This window comes from Anser anser (genome assembly GCF_964211835.1).
Source record: "Anser anser genome assembly, chromosome: 5".
NCBI lineage: Eukaryota > Metazoa > Chordata > Aves > Anseriformes > Anatidae > Anser > Anser anser.
The window spans coordinates 49262902-49278297 of NC_139725.1; the positions used below are offsets into that span (position 1 = coordinate 49262902).

The following is a 15396-nucleotide window of genomic DNA, read 5'->3' on the forward strand; positions in this document are numbered from 1 at the left end:
TTTAATTAAGATTCATATAGGATGTTTGTCACCCAGATACCAGACTGTGATATCAGTGTGTGGAGTCAAGAGGTTGAAACAAAATATAACCAACCTCTTTTCATTTGTCAAGAAAATACAAAGCTAAACTAATAAAAAAAGCCTTTTTTTTCAGTTTAATAATTTAGAGTTTGTTCTGTCAAAGGATGTGTTCATATCAATGCTCAGCCTGTAATTCCTAATTTTGATGTGTCTTTTGCTTAGTGTGATCCAGCATTATGAGGCTACCTATGTAGTGGAAACAGCAGAGGCGTAAGAAGGCAGCCACAAGCACCTGCCCAACTGGTAGATTACCTAGTTTTGCCAGGAGGTCAACCCAGGGAAGAAGATGGGGTTAAAGCCCCTCTATCCTATGAAGGCAGTTGCCTAACTCTAACCTGTGGGGTGGAGCCTACCTGTGTAGGATCATAGAAGCACAGAATATCCCGAGTTGGAAAGGACCCCCAAGGATCACTGAGTCCAACACCTGGCTCCACACAGGGCCATGTCTGTAGGAGAAGCCTTCATACACCCCCTTTGTTTTCTGAGTTAGATCGTCTGTTTGCCACATAATGCACTAGTATTTGGTAGGCTCTGGATGCTCAGCAGCGTCGGACTGTAAGATCACGGCCGTCAGCAGGCACTCTGATGCCTAACGAGCTCTGTGGTACCTTGGGACAGCAGTGCCTCCAGGAGCTGGGGAGCTGCTGCCCAGGTGCTTGAAGAGCTATGGATTGGATCGCTGCTTGTCTTTTGTGATAGACACCTCGACACCCTCTATTCCGCTTGCAATAGGTGGATGCTGCTGCCCAGAGGGTTAAAATAATGGGGTATTTGCAGCATATAGGTCCTCCTCCTTCTCTGCTTTTTGAAACCACTGAAAAAAAAGTTACTGACTTCAGTTGCATCAAAGGAAGGACTTACCATTACTGCCTCCTTATCTCAGGTACATCTGTATTTCTGTGAATAACTTAACAAAATTGAAAGGACTTTGTTTCCTTTTTAAAAAACAAACAAACAAAACCTGTGCCCGTCCCAGGCAGTATCATGGTCTTGATTAAAAGCGGTTTATTTTTAATTCTAAATGATGTGAAATGTGCCTTGTCACAAAGGCATAGCCTAAAGAAAGTAACTCATCAAACTGACGTATGATGTAGCGTGTGTGTGGTGTTAGACCAGGCTCACATCAAAAGAGTTTTTTTATCTCCTGTTGAAGCAGAATTTCTTGTATTTCAATTTGTGCCCATTGCCTCTTGTCTTTTCTGTGTGAACTGCTTGTAAGTTGTGAGGCAGAGGAGGAAGTTATATCATTTTCACAAAATGAGGTACATTTTGTGGAGAAATTGCCAAAACTTTCTCTCTGCCAGAAGCTGCCGCGTGTTGTTCTGGAGGTGCACAGCCTTGGTGCAAGGTGAGAAAAGAGCTTTGTCCCCCTGCTGCCTCAGCTGAGGCCCAGGAGCCAACATGTGCTGGCAGAAGGGTGGGCTTCGTGCAGTAGAGAGCAAGGGGCAACCAGGTGGTGGTGTGCACGGACGCGGGCACGGGGAGTCAGAGCATCTCCCCTGAGCACCTAGACGGGGCTGTGAGGGGAACATTGCTGGCTGACTGGGGGGAACCCCCACGGCAGGGCTGTTCCCTGGCAAGGCAGCCATGCTGCCAGTCGTGGAGTGAAGGAGGGAGCGTGGCCAGGTGCCAGACGAAATGCTGGTGTCCTTGTTTTCACCTGTGTAAACGCAGCACCTGCTTCTGAGGAGAGTTACAGCTTGAGCGGGGGAACCAAAAGGAGGGGGAGGAATAATGCCCAGCAAAACACCAAGGTCGTTAAAAAGAGAGAACTGGGTGTTTGTAGCCTTCAGATTGCCCTGTCTTTACCATCCGTCAGGTGAGCAAAGGGTGGCGGCTGCACCGAGTGCCCCCCCGGTGGCCAAGGGCCTGGCGTCACAGAGACCAAGGGACGGGCCGTTACCCAACTGAACGCGATCTGCATGTTGGAACTTGTACAACACAAGGTACATTGTTCTCCTGGCTAATGTTATTCTTCTTTAAATTCTGTTTATGCTGCAAGCAGCCCTAATAATTCAAAACAGTGGCCTGCTCTAGCCACTGGGCCGTGACCGAGACTCAGTAATCCCGGGTGGGACAATGAGGTAAGCTCACAGGAGCCAGCGTTTTCTTTTCAGTATGTTCATTCAGGTTCTGGATGTTTCTTGTCGTAGATTCTGGAGTACTTTTTCTTCTTGGTGAGCTGACACTAGGCTAAGCTTGTTTTTATGTTCATAAAGTCTGTTGTGGTTCTTGCTCCTGAATGTCAGTTGAACTTGTCGCTGGATGTCATGAACTTCAGAAAACGTCATCTGACCCCGAATCCTGTCTGAATGTAAACCCTTACACATTTTCCTTTAAAGAGATCCCTCTTCTCCTTATAAACAGTGGCATATGGCTGCTGCGTAAAAGCATCATGTTTAAAATTCTACCACAAGAAGGGAGTTTGGGTTTCAGTTCCCTGTTTTGTCCCCTCTCATATTCTGACTATTCTTGCTGAGGGCGTAGCCCACATGCCTGTTCACCTGTGTTTAGTGGAGGGTGATGTGTACATAGCTGTTTTCTGGATCTTTACTGACTCTGAAATGCTTTTCACCAAGGTTGCTGTCAGTAATGGAGACTCCTATCAATAACTTTGTGCTGTGGGGACTGTTTCAGGTGTCCTTCTGAGGTTTTGAACTTCTCCCGGGTCTGACATACGGAACTAGTGTGCAAGGACTGGATTACACTATCTGGAGCCACTGAGCCTCTTAGTCCTTTCCTGGATGTAAAGTGCTTTTTGCCATCTTGCCATACTCATCAGCAGAAGCCCTAAAGATTGCACCAGGCCACTTAGGTTCTCCTTCAGATTAAAAACAAAACAAAACATAAAAACAAAACAACAACAACAACAACAAAACAAAACCAAAACAAAACAGAAACAAAACAAAGCAAAAACAAAATGAACAACAACAAAAAAAAAACAAGATATAAAACATTTAGTTCCAACAAGCTTTGTTAAAGGTAACAAATGATTTCCCTGCTTTCCTCTATTGTAGAGCTGCCTGAAGGATGAGAATGCCCCAAATCTCAGTGCAGGTTATGGCTACTTGAGTTAGTATGACACCCACTCTCTCTTTCCCTTTGAATCTACCATATCCTGCGGTCTCTGACTCGAAAAGCATATTCCACTTATACCCTGTAAAAGCAGAATATGGGGAACTGAGTGTCATGTCTGATGTCCTTTTCCTGTCAGCAGACGTTAAAAATAGTAATTAGTTTCCGTGAAGGCAAAAGGTAGGTATTCAAAGATCTCAGACTTTCAGTGTAGAAAACCTGGAATTCTGATAAGCAGAAATAGTAGAGAAAGGGCTTCATAAAAGTATTATTGCAGTAATAATAATAATAATGTATTAATTAGTATATGGTGATAATTAAAAATGAAAAGTGTGTCTGGTTAAGTAAGATTAAGCAAGGAGATGATGTTTAGATTTTCTTTGAAATATTTCACAAATGCAAAAGAAACAAAATGCAAAAATATTGTCACACTGATCATTTTGGAGGCTGTTATTTTCTGAAGGTATTGAAACAATCCTACTGGCCTTTGTTGTGTAAATAGAACAGACCTTTTTTTTTCTTTTGTTTTTCAAATAATATTGCATTTGCATTAAGAGGAGTGCAAAGAGGATTTAATTAAATATTAAAAAACTCACTTAATGCATTTCTTAAAAATGGAGCTACTAAAGAAAGAGGAACAACAAGGTTTGCCCAGTGCCAACTAGAGGAAACAGCAGCCAAAAAGATGAAATTAGAAGCAGCAAAAAACAAGGTTTATTTGACATGCAGGCAATTAGAAGCAGCAAAAAACAAGGAGGTTTATTTGACATGCAGGCAACTGGTAGAGTGAAAAAAAGGGAAGAATCTTTCCTCTATCTCATCCTGATACTTTAATAAGAAAGTTTTTTTCCTACTGTATATAAAAAAGGTTTTCATTAGTTGTAGGTCATCTTTAAAAATGCATTCTAATGCTACTGATCCGATAGCTCTAAGAGCCTGAAAGATGTGTGCCCTTAGAGGATGACTACAAGATTGATTCCCTTCCTTTGGGCTTGGGGGGACAGTTCAGGAAAGTCATGTCTGGAACTAAAGGCTCTTCACTTTACATTCCCATCTTTCATCTCTCTCTCTCTCTCTCTGATCCATGTTTGCCAATACGGAGAGCTTAGGCTAAAGCTTTAGGGAAGATGCAGGTAAACTGAGGCTGTTTATTTGCTTTACAGAGATTACCAAGTAGTCCTCCATTTACTTAACTTTTATTTGGTCCTAGAATTGCATCTGTTTGTATAACTAGTACATTCCCCACCTTTGAAGGACTTATTTGCCCAAGTAAATGATTGGTTCACTGTAATAGTTACTGATGAATATACAACAGATCAGTATAAAGCAAAGATGTAAAAAAAAATGAAAAGGAGAGTGGTGGTTATGATGACAGAATGGCCATCAGTCTATACGCAGAACAAAGCAGAAATTTTTAAGTTAAGCAAACCATGCAATAGGAAAGTATGAAATTAAATGGATCTGGAATTTCTTTTTTGTGACATTTACAAACAAGATCTAAAAAACCACAGGAGTGGTAGCCTAGCATGTTCTCTCTTGGACAGAGGTTAAAACACAAGGTTAAACCACACAAGAGTAACCCACAAGATTAGGAAAAGGCCAGGTGAGTTCTCCTGTGTACATTTTATTATTTCTCTTAATGTCAGAGTCTTCAAGTGATCTTCAAGTCATCCAGCTTTCCAGTACATATCTTAACTAGGTCAGATGAATTAATGTGTCCTAATATGTCTGTTTCTCTTCCCTGACCAGAAAAAAACAGCTGAGGTTCCAAATGCAAAAGTTGATAATGATTCTAACGGTGTTGAAAATGAGGTGAAATAAATCCCACCCTAGCAATCTGATGATGGGCACCCAGAAAGCAGCCGAATCAAGACACTGACTGTTAATTTCTCTGCCACAGGTTCTCTCTTCCTTAAATTAGATCAGTAAATATTTAAAAGCACTCTGAAATCCGCAGAGGCAATAATTTTATCAGTAACTCTCTTTCAGGAAGGTTGGGATGAGGCTTTTTGTCCAGGGCATAGAGCTTAATCATAATGGGGGATTTATCTATTCACAAGTTTATATGCTGGGAGATTAGCACAAATTCTTCTACAAGTTTTTCAAACATAAATGCAACTTAAGAGGAAACCCTCTAGATTCGTCTCTAACTTAGCTGCAGTGTAAACGTAGAAGGCAGCTTCTGTGACCACAAAGTGGCAGAGTTCATTAATCTTTAGAGGAGAAGGAGGAAGAGAAAACTGGGGGATTTCAAGAGCAAAAGTTTTAATAATGCAGAGATTTGCAGCATACAATCTCAGAGGAACCAAAACTAAAGAAAAGTTAAGGCAGGCTAGCAGTCTCTCAGACAAAATATACTAATGATGCTGGCTCAAATGATCCACGTGTAGAAAGAGGACAAGAACTGCAGTCAAAGACCAGCATGTCTAAATTTTCAGTTAGTTATAGATTTCAATCACAAGAAGGAAGCATATAGGAAATGGTTGTGTGGTCGTGATGAAATAGGGTAGGGCCCAGTTGGAAGCGGTGTTCTTTGAACAGTTTTCACTGGATCCCTGTCAGAATGTATCAAATGGGGCTCTGCAGGGGCCTGCCTGCAGTCCGGAATTGCTGCTATGCCAGTGGAAAAAAAAATCACATTGAAATGTATGAAGAAGCTTGCAGTGTTATGCTTCCACTATATTCTTTTCTGGGAAGCATTATCCAGAACACAGTTTTCATGTTTGGCTGCTGCACTTCTAGAAATAGAGTCTACCAGGAAGTACTTGGTATGACCAGGCATCTAGAAAAAAGATCATATGCCAAAATTAGAAGAAATCAAGGAATTTGAATAGCCAAGAGAAGAGAATTTGTGTGGAAGAACACAATATGTGAAAAATCTGATGCAAGATGGATTTAATACTCTGTTCTGTAAGTGCGCGGCAGCTAGGACAAAAGTTAATGGGGCTTAACTTACAACAACGACAGTTCAGGTTACACACAAGAAAAAGTTTCCTAACCCCGAGTATAAAGCGAACCAGTTGTGCAGTGTCCCTGGGACTGCCATAGAGAATCCAGCACTGTAGTCCTTGAAAGCAGGTTAACCAGATATCCCTGGTGTCATCCCAAGAATGACACCAGAAACTGTAATTCCGTCACTGGGCAGTGAATGGACAGGATGACCTTTTTATGCCCCTGCCAGAGCTTTTTTTTTTTTTTCTCCCCAGGTTCTGTAATAGTATGTACTCATTATCCCCATTAGCCTCCAAAAATAAAGATTATATGTTCAGCACACTGTATATAAAACTTTGTTCTTCGGCAGTTTTCACTTGTATTTTTAGGATGCAGATAAAAAGCATTTTGTGACAAATTTACAGGGAAAATATAGATTTAAAAAAATGTTAAACCCTCAGGAAATCAAAGCAAGATTTTAATATTAGAACGAAACAGGCTTTGACAAGTGCAATTGTGTTACCCTACTTAGTATACATCTCAAATTAAATAAACTTTAAAACAGCCTAAAATAGAACTGATCATACACTGAGAAGCACTTAATTAAAGCAGTGAAATCAGATACAACAATATCTTTACTGCTGTTAGAATGAAAAGAGAAAAATGGATGGAAAGAGATTAATCAAAACCACAGCTTAATATAAACAGATCTTTACTTTGAAGAACTTGGTCCTGTAAGGAGCTAAGTACTTTGCTGGAAGATGCTCTTCTGTCAGCTGTAATTAAGTGTACCTCCTTCTGTAGTGTTATATATATCCCTGTGACTTAGAGACAAAGAGCAGGAGGAAAGTGCGATTGTTCCTATTCAACAGCTGGAGAATTATATTTAAAGTGAGCAGTGGGTATCTTCCTCTGTGCCTTCCACTGCTCCTTGCATCTCCCACTTGTTCTAAAGAGAGACCTTGCAAAACACGCCGCTGTTCACTTGCAGTGCTTCCCTGCAGAAACCAGAGGAGGGAAGGAAAGGGAGGAAGGGTGGCTGTGCACGCCCAGACCTCGCCTTCATGTATGGGTGGGGCATGGCTGGGGCCACAGCTGAGTGGTTTTTAGAATAGTTTTTGGGTAAATGCTGGAGAGAGAGGAGAGGAGAGGGAGAGGAGAGGAGAGGAGAGGAGAGGAGAAAGGACTGAGACATTTGGGAAAGCTAAAACTATATCCTCTTTAAATGATGTAAAACTTCAGGCCCTACATGAGTTTGTAGCTGGATCAGATCCTAGAAGTTTAAAACATTTGTAGTTTGCTTCTGAACTCACCTGGATGTTTCTGGTGGCAATACTCTCCTTATGAGGAGCCTAATTAGCAAACTCCCTGAAGTGGACACTGAATAATGTTGCGGAGTGCGAACTCTGCGTGGTTAAAGCAAAGGATTTAAATCTGCAGAACAATATTTCCGAAATACTAAAGCTGTGCCTCAGGGAAATGGGATTTTTGACATGGAGGAACTCATCTGAACTGCTCCCAGCAGTAGCTGTTGCAGGTACTGACTGCTGTGTAATGGGAGATTCTCTCAAGGCTGCCTACCATGTCGTTCAAAAACTCACCTCCAGTTGTTCATCCAGCCCAAATACAACAAAACCTGCAGTTATGCATGCAAGGAGAGATGGACAACTTCACTCACAGCATAGGGGAACATCAAACCATGGGTCTGAACACGTTTAATAGCTTGAGGTACCCCAAAGAGTTCAGCACATTGCAAGGAACGTCACAAGTGTGGCTGGCTTGCCCAGCATCCATCCCAAAGCTGTTTACAGTGCAGTCCTTTATAGGAAAGTGAATAGTCCAGGAAATGCAGCATGCTCATGGCTGCTTCTGTGGCTCCCTGTCAATGACCAAGCACACCAGTTTCAGGCCAAGGAAGGTTCCGGTAGATGCTCGCTTTTTCCAAAAGGGCCAAATGGAGAGTGGGCCTGTTCTCCCGTCCCATGTGCAAAGATCTTTCCCTGCTGTAATTCCTCCCTCTCTTCCCTGAGCTTTTGTGGTGGCTCTGCCTGAACTCATACAGGAAACATTTTTGTCCTTCATGCTACACTTATGATGGGATATCTAAAAAGAGTAAGAAAATCCATACCTCCCTGGGTTATCTAGTCCATTTGTTTGACTGAGAAGGGATGCTTCTCTGAAAGACCTGAGGTTTTGGCTTTGTGCATAACACTTTCCAGTGTAATGGTGAGCCCTTATTAAATTGTTCATTACATGGTGACCTGAAAAAACAAGATATCAAAAAAAGGACTAAATCTGCATAATTTTCTAAGCCAGAAGTTTCCCGAGGAGCATGCTGCAGGCTGAGCTGGAGATTAATTCTACATGTTGGAGCACACAGCAAATGAGGGGTTTCTGAGGGGAGTGGTGACACATGCAATACTGTGTTTTCCTATTTCCTGGAGAGAAAATTACTTTTTTAATTGAAAGTAAAAGCCTAATCAGAGCTGAGAACATTAGACATGCTATGAAGTGGGATAAGTTGGATGGAGAAAAGAAAAACACCAATTTAAACCAACTACTTGCTGGTTATGGGAGCTGTCTTAATTTGTGCAATGGATGAGTGCTAAGAGTAGGGCAGGAGTATGTACACCAAACATTGAGACGGTATTGACTTGAAATAAGTGATTAAAACTGGTCAGTTCAGATAATTTTTTATATAATAGCTATTCATAGAAAATAGTTGCTTTAACTTGGATGAGACCGCTTATATAAAGATGTATATACAAATTTTGCTATTGCAAATTTGTAGTTAAATGAATGCTGGGGAGGTGGGTTGCAAACTCTAATTCCAATATTAGCTGACTCAACTGAATTTTAGAATAGTTTATTCAAGTTATAAAACACTGAAAATAAAGGCTTTGGTGACTGTTTATCATTACTCATGAATAGTTCTGCCTACTACAGTGGAATTATTTCTGCTGATAAACTGAAGCATTTGTTCACATAGTTGATGCACGAACAGTTAATACGTTAAAGCCTTTTCAAAGCAGTATAAAATACTTCAAAACAAAATTGTTTCAATATTAAAACTGAAAAAAAAATCATCTCTGAACAGTATTCTTTGAAATATTATTATATATCTTAGATTTCCGGGGAAAAAATTAGGATTATAAAGTAGGGATTTTTAAAGCATTCATGTGGCTTAAGGGTTCTGCTGAATTCACAGTGCCATCCCTGACGGAGGGCTATAGCTTGTGGAAGCATTTCAGTTTTCTTGACTTGTGAAAATTCAATATATCGGAAGATGGTGTTGATTGTAAATATAACCCAGGCTTCTTGCAACCTCAAACCAATTTTGAGTTTGAGGTGGTTTTGTTCTCACAATAAGAATGTTAACGAGACTGTTAATGTGTTTCTATCCACACAGGAGAAGTGGTGAGCATTTTAAATGTGACACTTTTTAGTAGAAAGCTATTCTGTTGAAAATCTGATAGTCCTCAGTCATTAGGAAGATAAAGAAATGGGAAGTACTTATTGCTTCACTTTAGAACATTGTAAAAAAAGGCAAAAAAATAGTAAGAGGTGATAAAACATTGAATATAAATGTACCAAAGTAAACTAAAAAAAAAAAAGTTTTCTATTTTAAGCACGTATTTATATCCATTTTATACTTTTTTCAACACTTCTTTTGCAGTAGTCAGAACTTCACAGCAACAGCTGTGCAGCCTTCGTACTAAAAAGGCTGTTCCTTGTGTGCATCTGTACTTGTGATTCTCTTATTCATGTCAGCAACGTATATGCAGCCTATACGCACAGCTGAGCTTTGCTGCTTCCCATGATAATGAATTCTGTGCTCTTAAGCACACACATCAAGTTAATAATATAGTCAAGCTCAAACATCTTAAAGCTGGTTGGAGCAAAATGGTTGTGTTCCATAAGATGCTTTGAAAATAACAAGATGTTATAGTTCAGTTAGAAGCAGAAACTGATGGTTTATGAAGTTATTTCTACCAAAATATAAATGGGGTAGTGCTGTTGGGACAGAACCTTCTCTTTAAATGCAACTTTTTTTTTCTTTTTTTTTTTGTTTTTTGATTCCCTCCTTTTGTTATTCTCCCTACATCCCATCTCTTTTCCATTCTCTATATGCTCTGCAGTGGCACTGTGGTGCTGTTTGTTGTCAGAAAAATTATATTCTGTAATGGCCAATTTCTCTCTTTTTGTAAGTAGGAGTTAATTTTGTTATACAGGCTGCCCTTCCTCCTTTCATCTTTTATGTATAATGCTTTAAATAGGAATTTTCATCTGTCCAGAGAGCCAGAGTCTGCATCACCCACCTGCGGCTGTAGTATTCCTGTTTCACAGAGTAAGCAGCGACAAGCCCGGTTTGTAGCATGATGAGCAAGTTCTTAAGACTGTCCTGTGTGCTTCAGTGAGTAATGGTGGCTGTTCCTGCCTCTAAGGTGCCATTTCAACGCAACGTTGTGCTGTTAGAGACACTGCATTCCAGAGGAGCTGTAAGCCGAATCCCCTTATTATTAAAACTGCCCTGGTACCCTCCGTAAGAATTCAGTCTTGCCCATATTTCAGTGGGGATGGATGCTTTCAGAACAGGTACGTAAAAGGAATTCGCCCCACATTTACAACTGACACGCTGTTCTGACTGTTCCCTCATCCCCCGTGTGTTTTTTTTAATTTGAGATTATATTCCGTCACAAACTTGTTTCATGACAGAATTGCTATCGTTCAGTGCCATGACAAGACACCACTATCTAATCTAAAAAAAATCATTTTGGAAGGATTTTTTTTTTCACAAGTTAGTAGTATTTTAAGTATTTAAGTGTAAGTGGATGAATAAAACATTTACTCTGAGGGTCAGATTTTTGTCCCATTAATGACAGATTCAAGGCTCCCTACATCTGTTCGTTCCAATTTCTTTCTTTGGAATCCAAAGGAGCAGAGGAGTAGAAGGTGGCATGTAACAATTTTGTCAAAACTAGATAGTAAATGCTTTGTAATTTATGCAGCAGGGGATGGATTACTGCTTTGCAAATTATCCTTTGATAGGAGAAATGCTCCTGTTAGCAGTGCTTTTTCTCTGATGCTTCCCCAGAAAGAATTATCTCCCACTTAGTGAACAGATTCAGGGGAGTACTGGAAAAAGCAAATTAGCGGGATGAGGTTTTACTGCAGAAACTTTGGAACTGTTTTCCTGATGTGGTTAGAGTTGATCATGTAAATAACAAGGTAGGTGAGTCTGCAATCAGTTTAAAAGCTGTCTTTTGCAGTGTTACTTCTACACAGACTGTAAAGTGTTTGTCTACTCAAATCAAGGACAAAATACTGGTTTTTGAAAAAGCGTTTTATTTAGTTTACAAGCCTATGCCATATCTTGGAGAGGCTGTTAGACTGAAAGGCAGATGATTTTAAGATTCGTTTTTATCTTACCAGTGTTCAAGGGACTAAATTCAGTGTTTTACAGAAGCTGTCTGCAAAGCCTTTTCACCCTAAAGAAAACATTGGCATGACTCAAAATACACAGAAAACAGATCTGCTCAGTTTACTAGGTGATTTTACTGTCGTCTCAGAACAGACTTGCACTTTAAAAATCAAATTTTGCCTCCGTTGAATAAAAATAAATAAATACCATTCATTAGTGCTAGTTTATGTATTTTCTCTTCCTAAAGTTCTTTGTCATTAATTCTGAGGGCTATTAACATAAATGACTGCATCAGAAAGGAAGGTGGAAATCCTACTTTTAATCTGCTCAAGGGAAGATCTGCAGTCAGCTGGGTATCGACACTGTTTAAAGCAGGTGCATGGGGAGTGAGCAGCAGATGTGAGCAGAGGGTTGCCAGGGGAAGCGATCATGGCAGTTGCAGAGAAAAAGGGGCTCACTGTGGAGGGCCAGTGGGGAAGCAGGTGAGGATCACGGGCTTAGAGTCACCAGCTGAGCTTCAGCAGCAGCACGGGTACTCCATCCCCCTTGCTCAAACACAATTATCCAGCTGTCTTCTAGTGGCAATGACTATTACCCATACCAAATGCCCTGTCCCTCATTTGCAGATGTTACAGATGTTTTGAAGACACAAGTCTGGCTAAAGAACATGCTTAATATTGACATCTGTCTTTTTAGCAGCGGAGCTATGCTCCAAAATCTTTTGGCTTGCATGTTCCTGGACTGCCTGCTATAATGAGCCCTAAAATAGATTTTGTTGCTTGTACTTGACAATTACTGCATCACACTGGTGCTTCCTCCTACAGCTGATAACTGGCATGTCTGTAGCTCCTGAGGAGGAAGGACCTTTAACATAATGAAAGGATCTGTTTGGTTTGTGTCTATCCATTTCTTCCACACGTGGAATGCTTGTTTTTCTTCGCACCACTTTAGTCGGGAGCATTTAGAACATATGTAGAAAATACAGTCACTTGGAGTAGGTACAGTTAGTGTTTTCTTTCACCTGGGGCAAGGGCTTAAAGTTTGTTTAATCTCATCCTAAAAAGAGATGTGCTCCTATCTCAATCTCATTATTGAGCACAGACATTCAAACTTCACATATAGTTATCGACAGGGGTGGGGCCTGTCAAACGACCATTTGAAGAATTTCTTGAACAAGGAACTAACATGAACCAGAAACCTATATAGAGTAAAAATGATCTCTCTGCATATACGTAGCTTCCCTCTTCTGCAGCATCAGCCTGGCAGTCCTGTTCAAACCTCTTCTAGTGCTGTCCCAGCACGCCGGGAGCCTTCCTAAGTATTTTAAAAGTGACACAGATTTCTGTACAATCCGTGCTGCAGAGATTTAGATCACATAGCTATGGCTGTGCCCAGTGCCACTGGTGGCAGAAAGTTCTCCTGCAGGATAAGGGGGTCTGAGACAGCGAGGCTGGTATTTTAGAAATCACCAAAGTTGACTGAGGAGAGGGCAGAACAAGTGCGTTAACTGTCACCGAGTCTGCACACTTTGGGGGCATTCTTTCTCCGAGTCTCTTGTGCTATCATAGCTGGAATTCAAAGCTGCTCTGGTTCAGTGGGATCCCTGGGGTGATCCAGCTGCCAGTCACCCCCCACCCCAGCTGCTCAGGAGAAAGTACCCAAGGTGTAATGAGCTCTCTGACTCTCTGGGGTGTAACTGGCCCCTCTGTCCATAGTAGGGTAAATCGAATGCTGGGTAGAATAAACAACTTAAAATAGCTTCTTCTTTTTTTTTTTTTTTTAATCTATGGTGTTTTGTTTTTTTTTTTTTCTTAGAGCAATGCATTATACAAACAGATCATTTTTTCCATGACAGAACATGTTGCACAAGAAGGAAGTAGTAGGGAGTAGCCCAAATCTAGCATGAAAATGAACATCTCTGGAGCATACAAAAATATCAGCTCGGTTTCTGATGTGTTTGTTTGCTGCTAGAGCTGTGAGTTACAACAGGCTCCTACCTAGAATTGCGTTGCTGGCAGATTAAAGGGGGAGCACTGGCAAGCATTTACAATCCTGACAAAATCATGTCAGCTCTTGATATAATGAGTAACAAACAAAAAGTGTGAAACGTTTAAGTATTAGTTTGAGATATCTTAGTGTTGACATAGAATCAACACTTGGTCGGCATAGAGAAAAAGGAAAGCAAGAAATCTGGGTAAGAGTGAGAGCCGCTCTGAGACTCCTGAGCTGAGTCCCGCTGCCGGTGCTGGCCGCGATGCTGGCGCAGCTGGCTGCAGCTGGGCGCTGCGCTGCTCAGGGGCTGGCGTGTGCCTTGCCGCAGTGTTAGGAAGAGTGGGTGACCCAGCTGTAAGCTGAAATAGCTGTGGAAGAAAGGAATAAATGTGAGGGGCTGTGAATTTGCAGGAAAACAGTAAGTATCCACAGCAGGAGAGTCTCATCTGAAATATTAAAATCACATCAGTTTCTTTCATATTGAATGGAGTTTCGTCACCAAATACATTCCCTTTTTTCTCCCCCCATCTTGCTTTGACTGTTATCCTACCTATTGACAGGAGCTGGGCCCAAATTGTGTAACTGGAAAAACTGAAACCTCATACCTTGACTGATTCCTGTGGTTTTTTTAGAAGAAAGATGCTCTTAGGAAAGCATCATGTAGAAACCTTTATCTAATACTGGCTGCTCTGACAGCCTCCTGTAGGCAGGGGTATAGGGTCTGTCTTACTAGCCCACAGCATCAGGCCCACCAGTCCACCTCTGTCATGGCATAATAATGCCTCGTGTAGCAGAGGAAAGACTTGTTTTCTGCAAGAATATATTCTTCCGCACTCTTCCTTTCTATTCTGTGTGTCTTTTTTTTTTTTCATGTAATGCCTCGTGGGCCCTGGTTCTGATCTTATGCCAAAATCATGGAGAGCAGATAACCAGCTGTGAGGAGGTGGATATTAGGGGGCAAATCTCTTCCTGACTCCAGCAGAATATCAGCTTCTGACCGGGAATAATGAGTATTCCTCTTTATCTGAGCTCTTGTAAATTCAAACATGTGCTCATAATTTTATCTGCCCATTAACAATAAATCAGGACTGTAGGATAATTCAGAGTTACAGACTAAATTGTACAATGAAAATGTGTTCCTTAGCAGAACTGTTTACAAAACAAATGCTCAACTTTATTAAGAAAGGAGTTAGCTGGAAATTGGTTATCGGCCCACCAGACACTTGAGCTCTGGAACTGTCCCAGGACACGGCTTTAGTGCTCAGCTACATTTCCAGAGGGCAGTACGCAATAAAAGCGTGTTTGAAGGAGTTCGGGGAGGCAGGTGACCTGCTGGAGCTAGACCAGGCTCAGGATTTCCTTTATACAGGAGATGCCATTTGCATGAGACTCCAAAATTTTCCATAGATGATATACAAAATTGTCTGCAGGAACCCTTTTTTTTCCCTCCTCATTTTTCCAAACAACATGGAGCAGCCACGTCTGAAGTGTCAGGGATTCTGCACACTGCCAGGTGCACCGGGGGCTCCACTTGCTGGACCTAAAAAGGAGGCGGTTGCTTTTGGGGTGACGAGTTACCTGTCACTTGGCAGCCCGCACAGTGGGGACGTCTCACAGCCACACACGTGGAAGCCAGGCTGCTCAGCGAGATGGCTTCTCAATTGTCAGAACGCTCTTTCTGTTTTGGGAAAAATATGTCAAAACCAAAATGTTTCTGTGAACCACTTGGGTTTGCTGCTTTGTTATTTCCCCATGAAAAAATGTTTTGTCAGAAAATTCCTACTTAATTCCACTACACAGAAACAATTAGAATACAAGTAATTTTCCTTCTTTGTTCCCTTATTGTTTTTATTTTTTACAGATATTCTATTTTTAAAATTAGAAATGAACCGAGT

At 41.2% G+C, this 15396-nt stretch overlaps 1 protein-coding gene and 1 long non-coding RNA gene across 3 annotated transcripts in view; both read left to right on the forward strand.

The window, feature by feature from the left end:
- KCNK13 (potassium two pore domain channel subfamily K member 13) overlaps positions 1-15396 on the forward strand; it is a 67781-nt gene that overhangs the window by 5652 nt on the left and 46733 nt on the right. The window contains exon 2 of one of the 2 annotated variants that reach the window (XM_083836725.1): positions 1901-2027. The exons of the other annotated variant lie outside the window; for it this stretch is intronic. Coding sequence (XP_083692851.1) covers positions 1901-2027 — 127 coding nt within the window. The remainder of the gene's footprint in view (positions 1-1900; positions 2028-15396) is intronic. 2 annotated transcript variants of the gene reach the window in all.
- LOC310899813 lies at positions 2084-9715 on the forward strand. The gene is made up of 2 exons (XR_014584687.1): positions 2084-2165; positions 2719-9715. It is a non-coding gene; the product is annotated as an uncharacterized lncRNA (long non-coding RNA).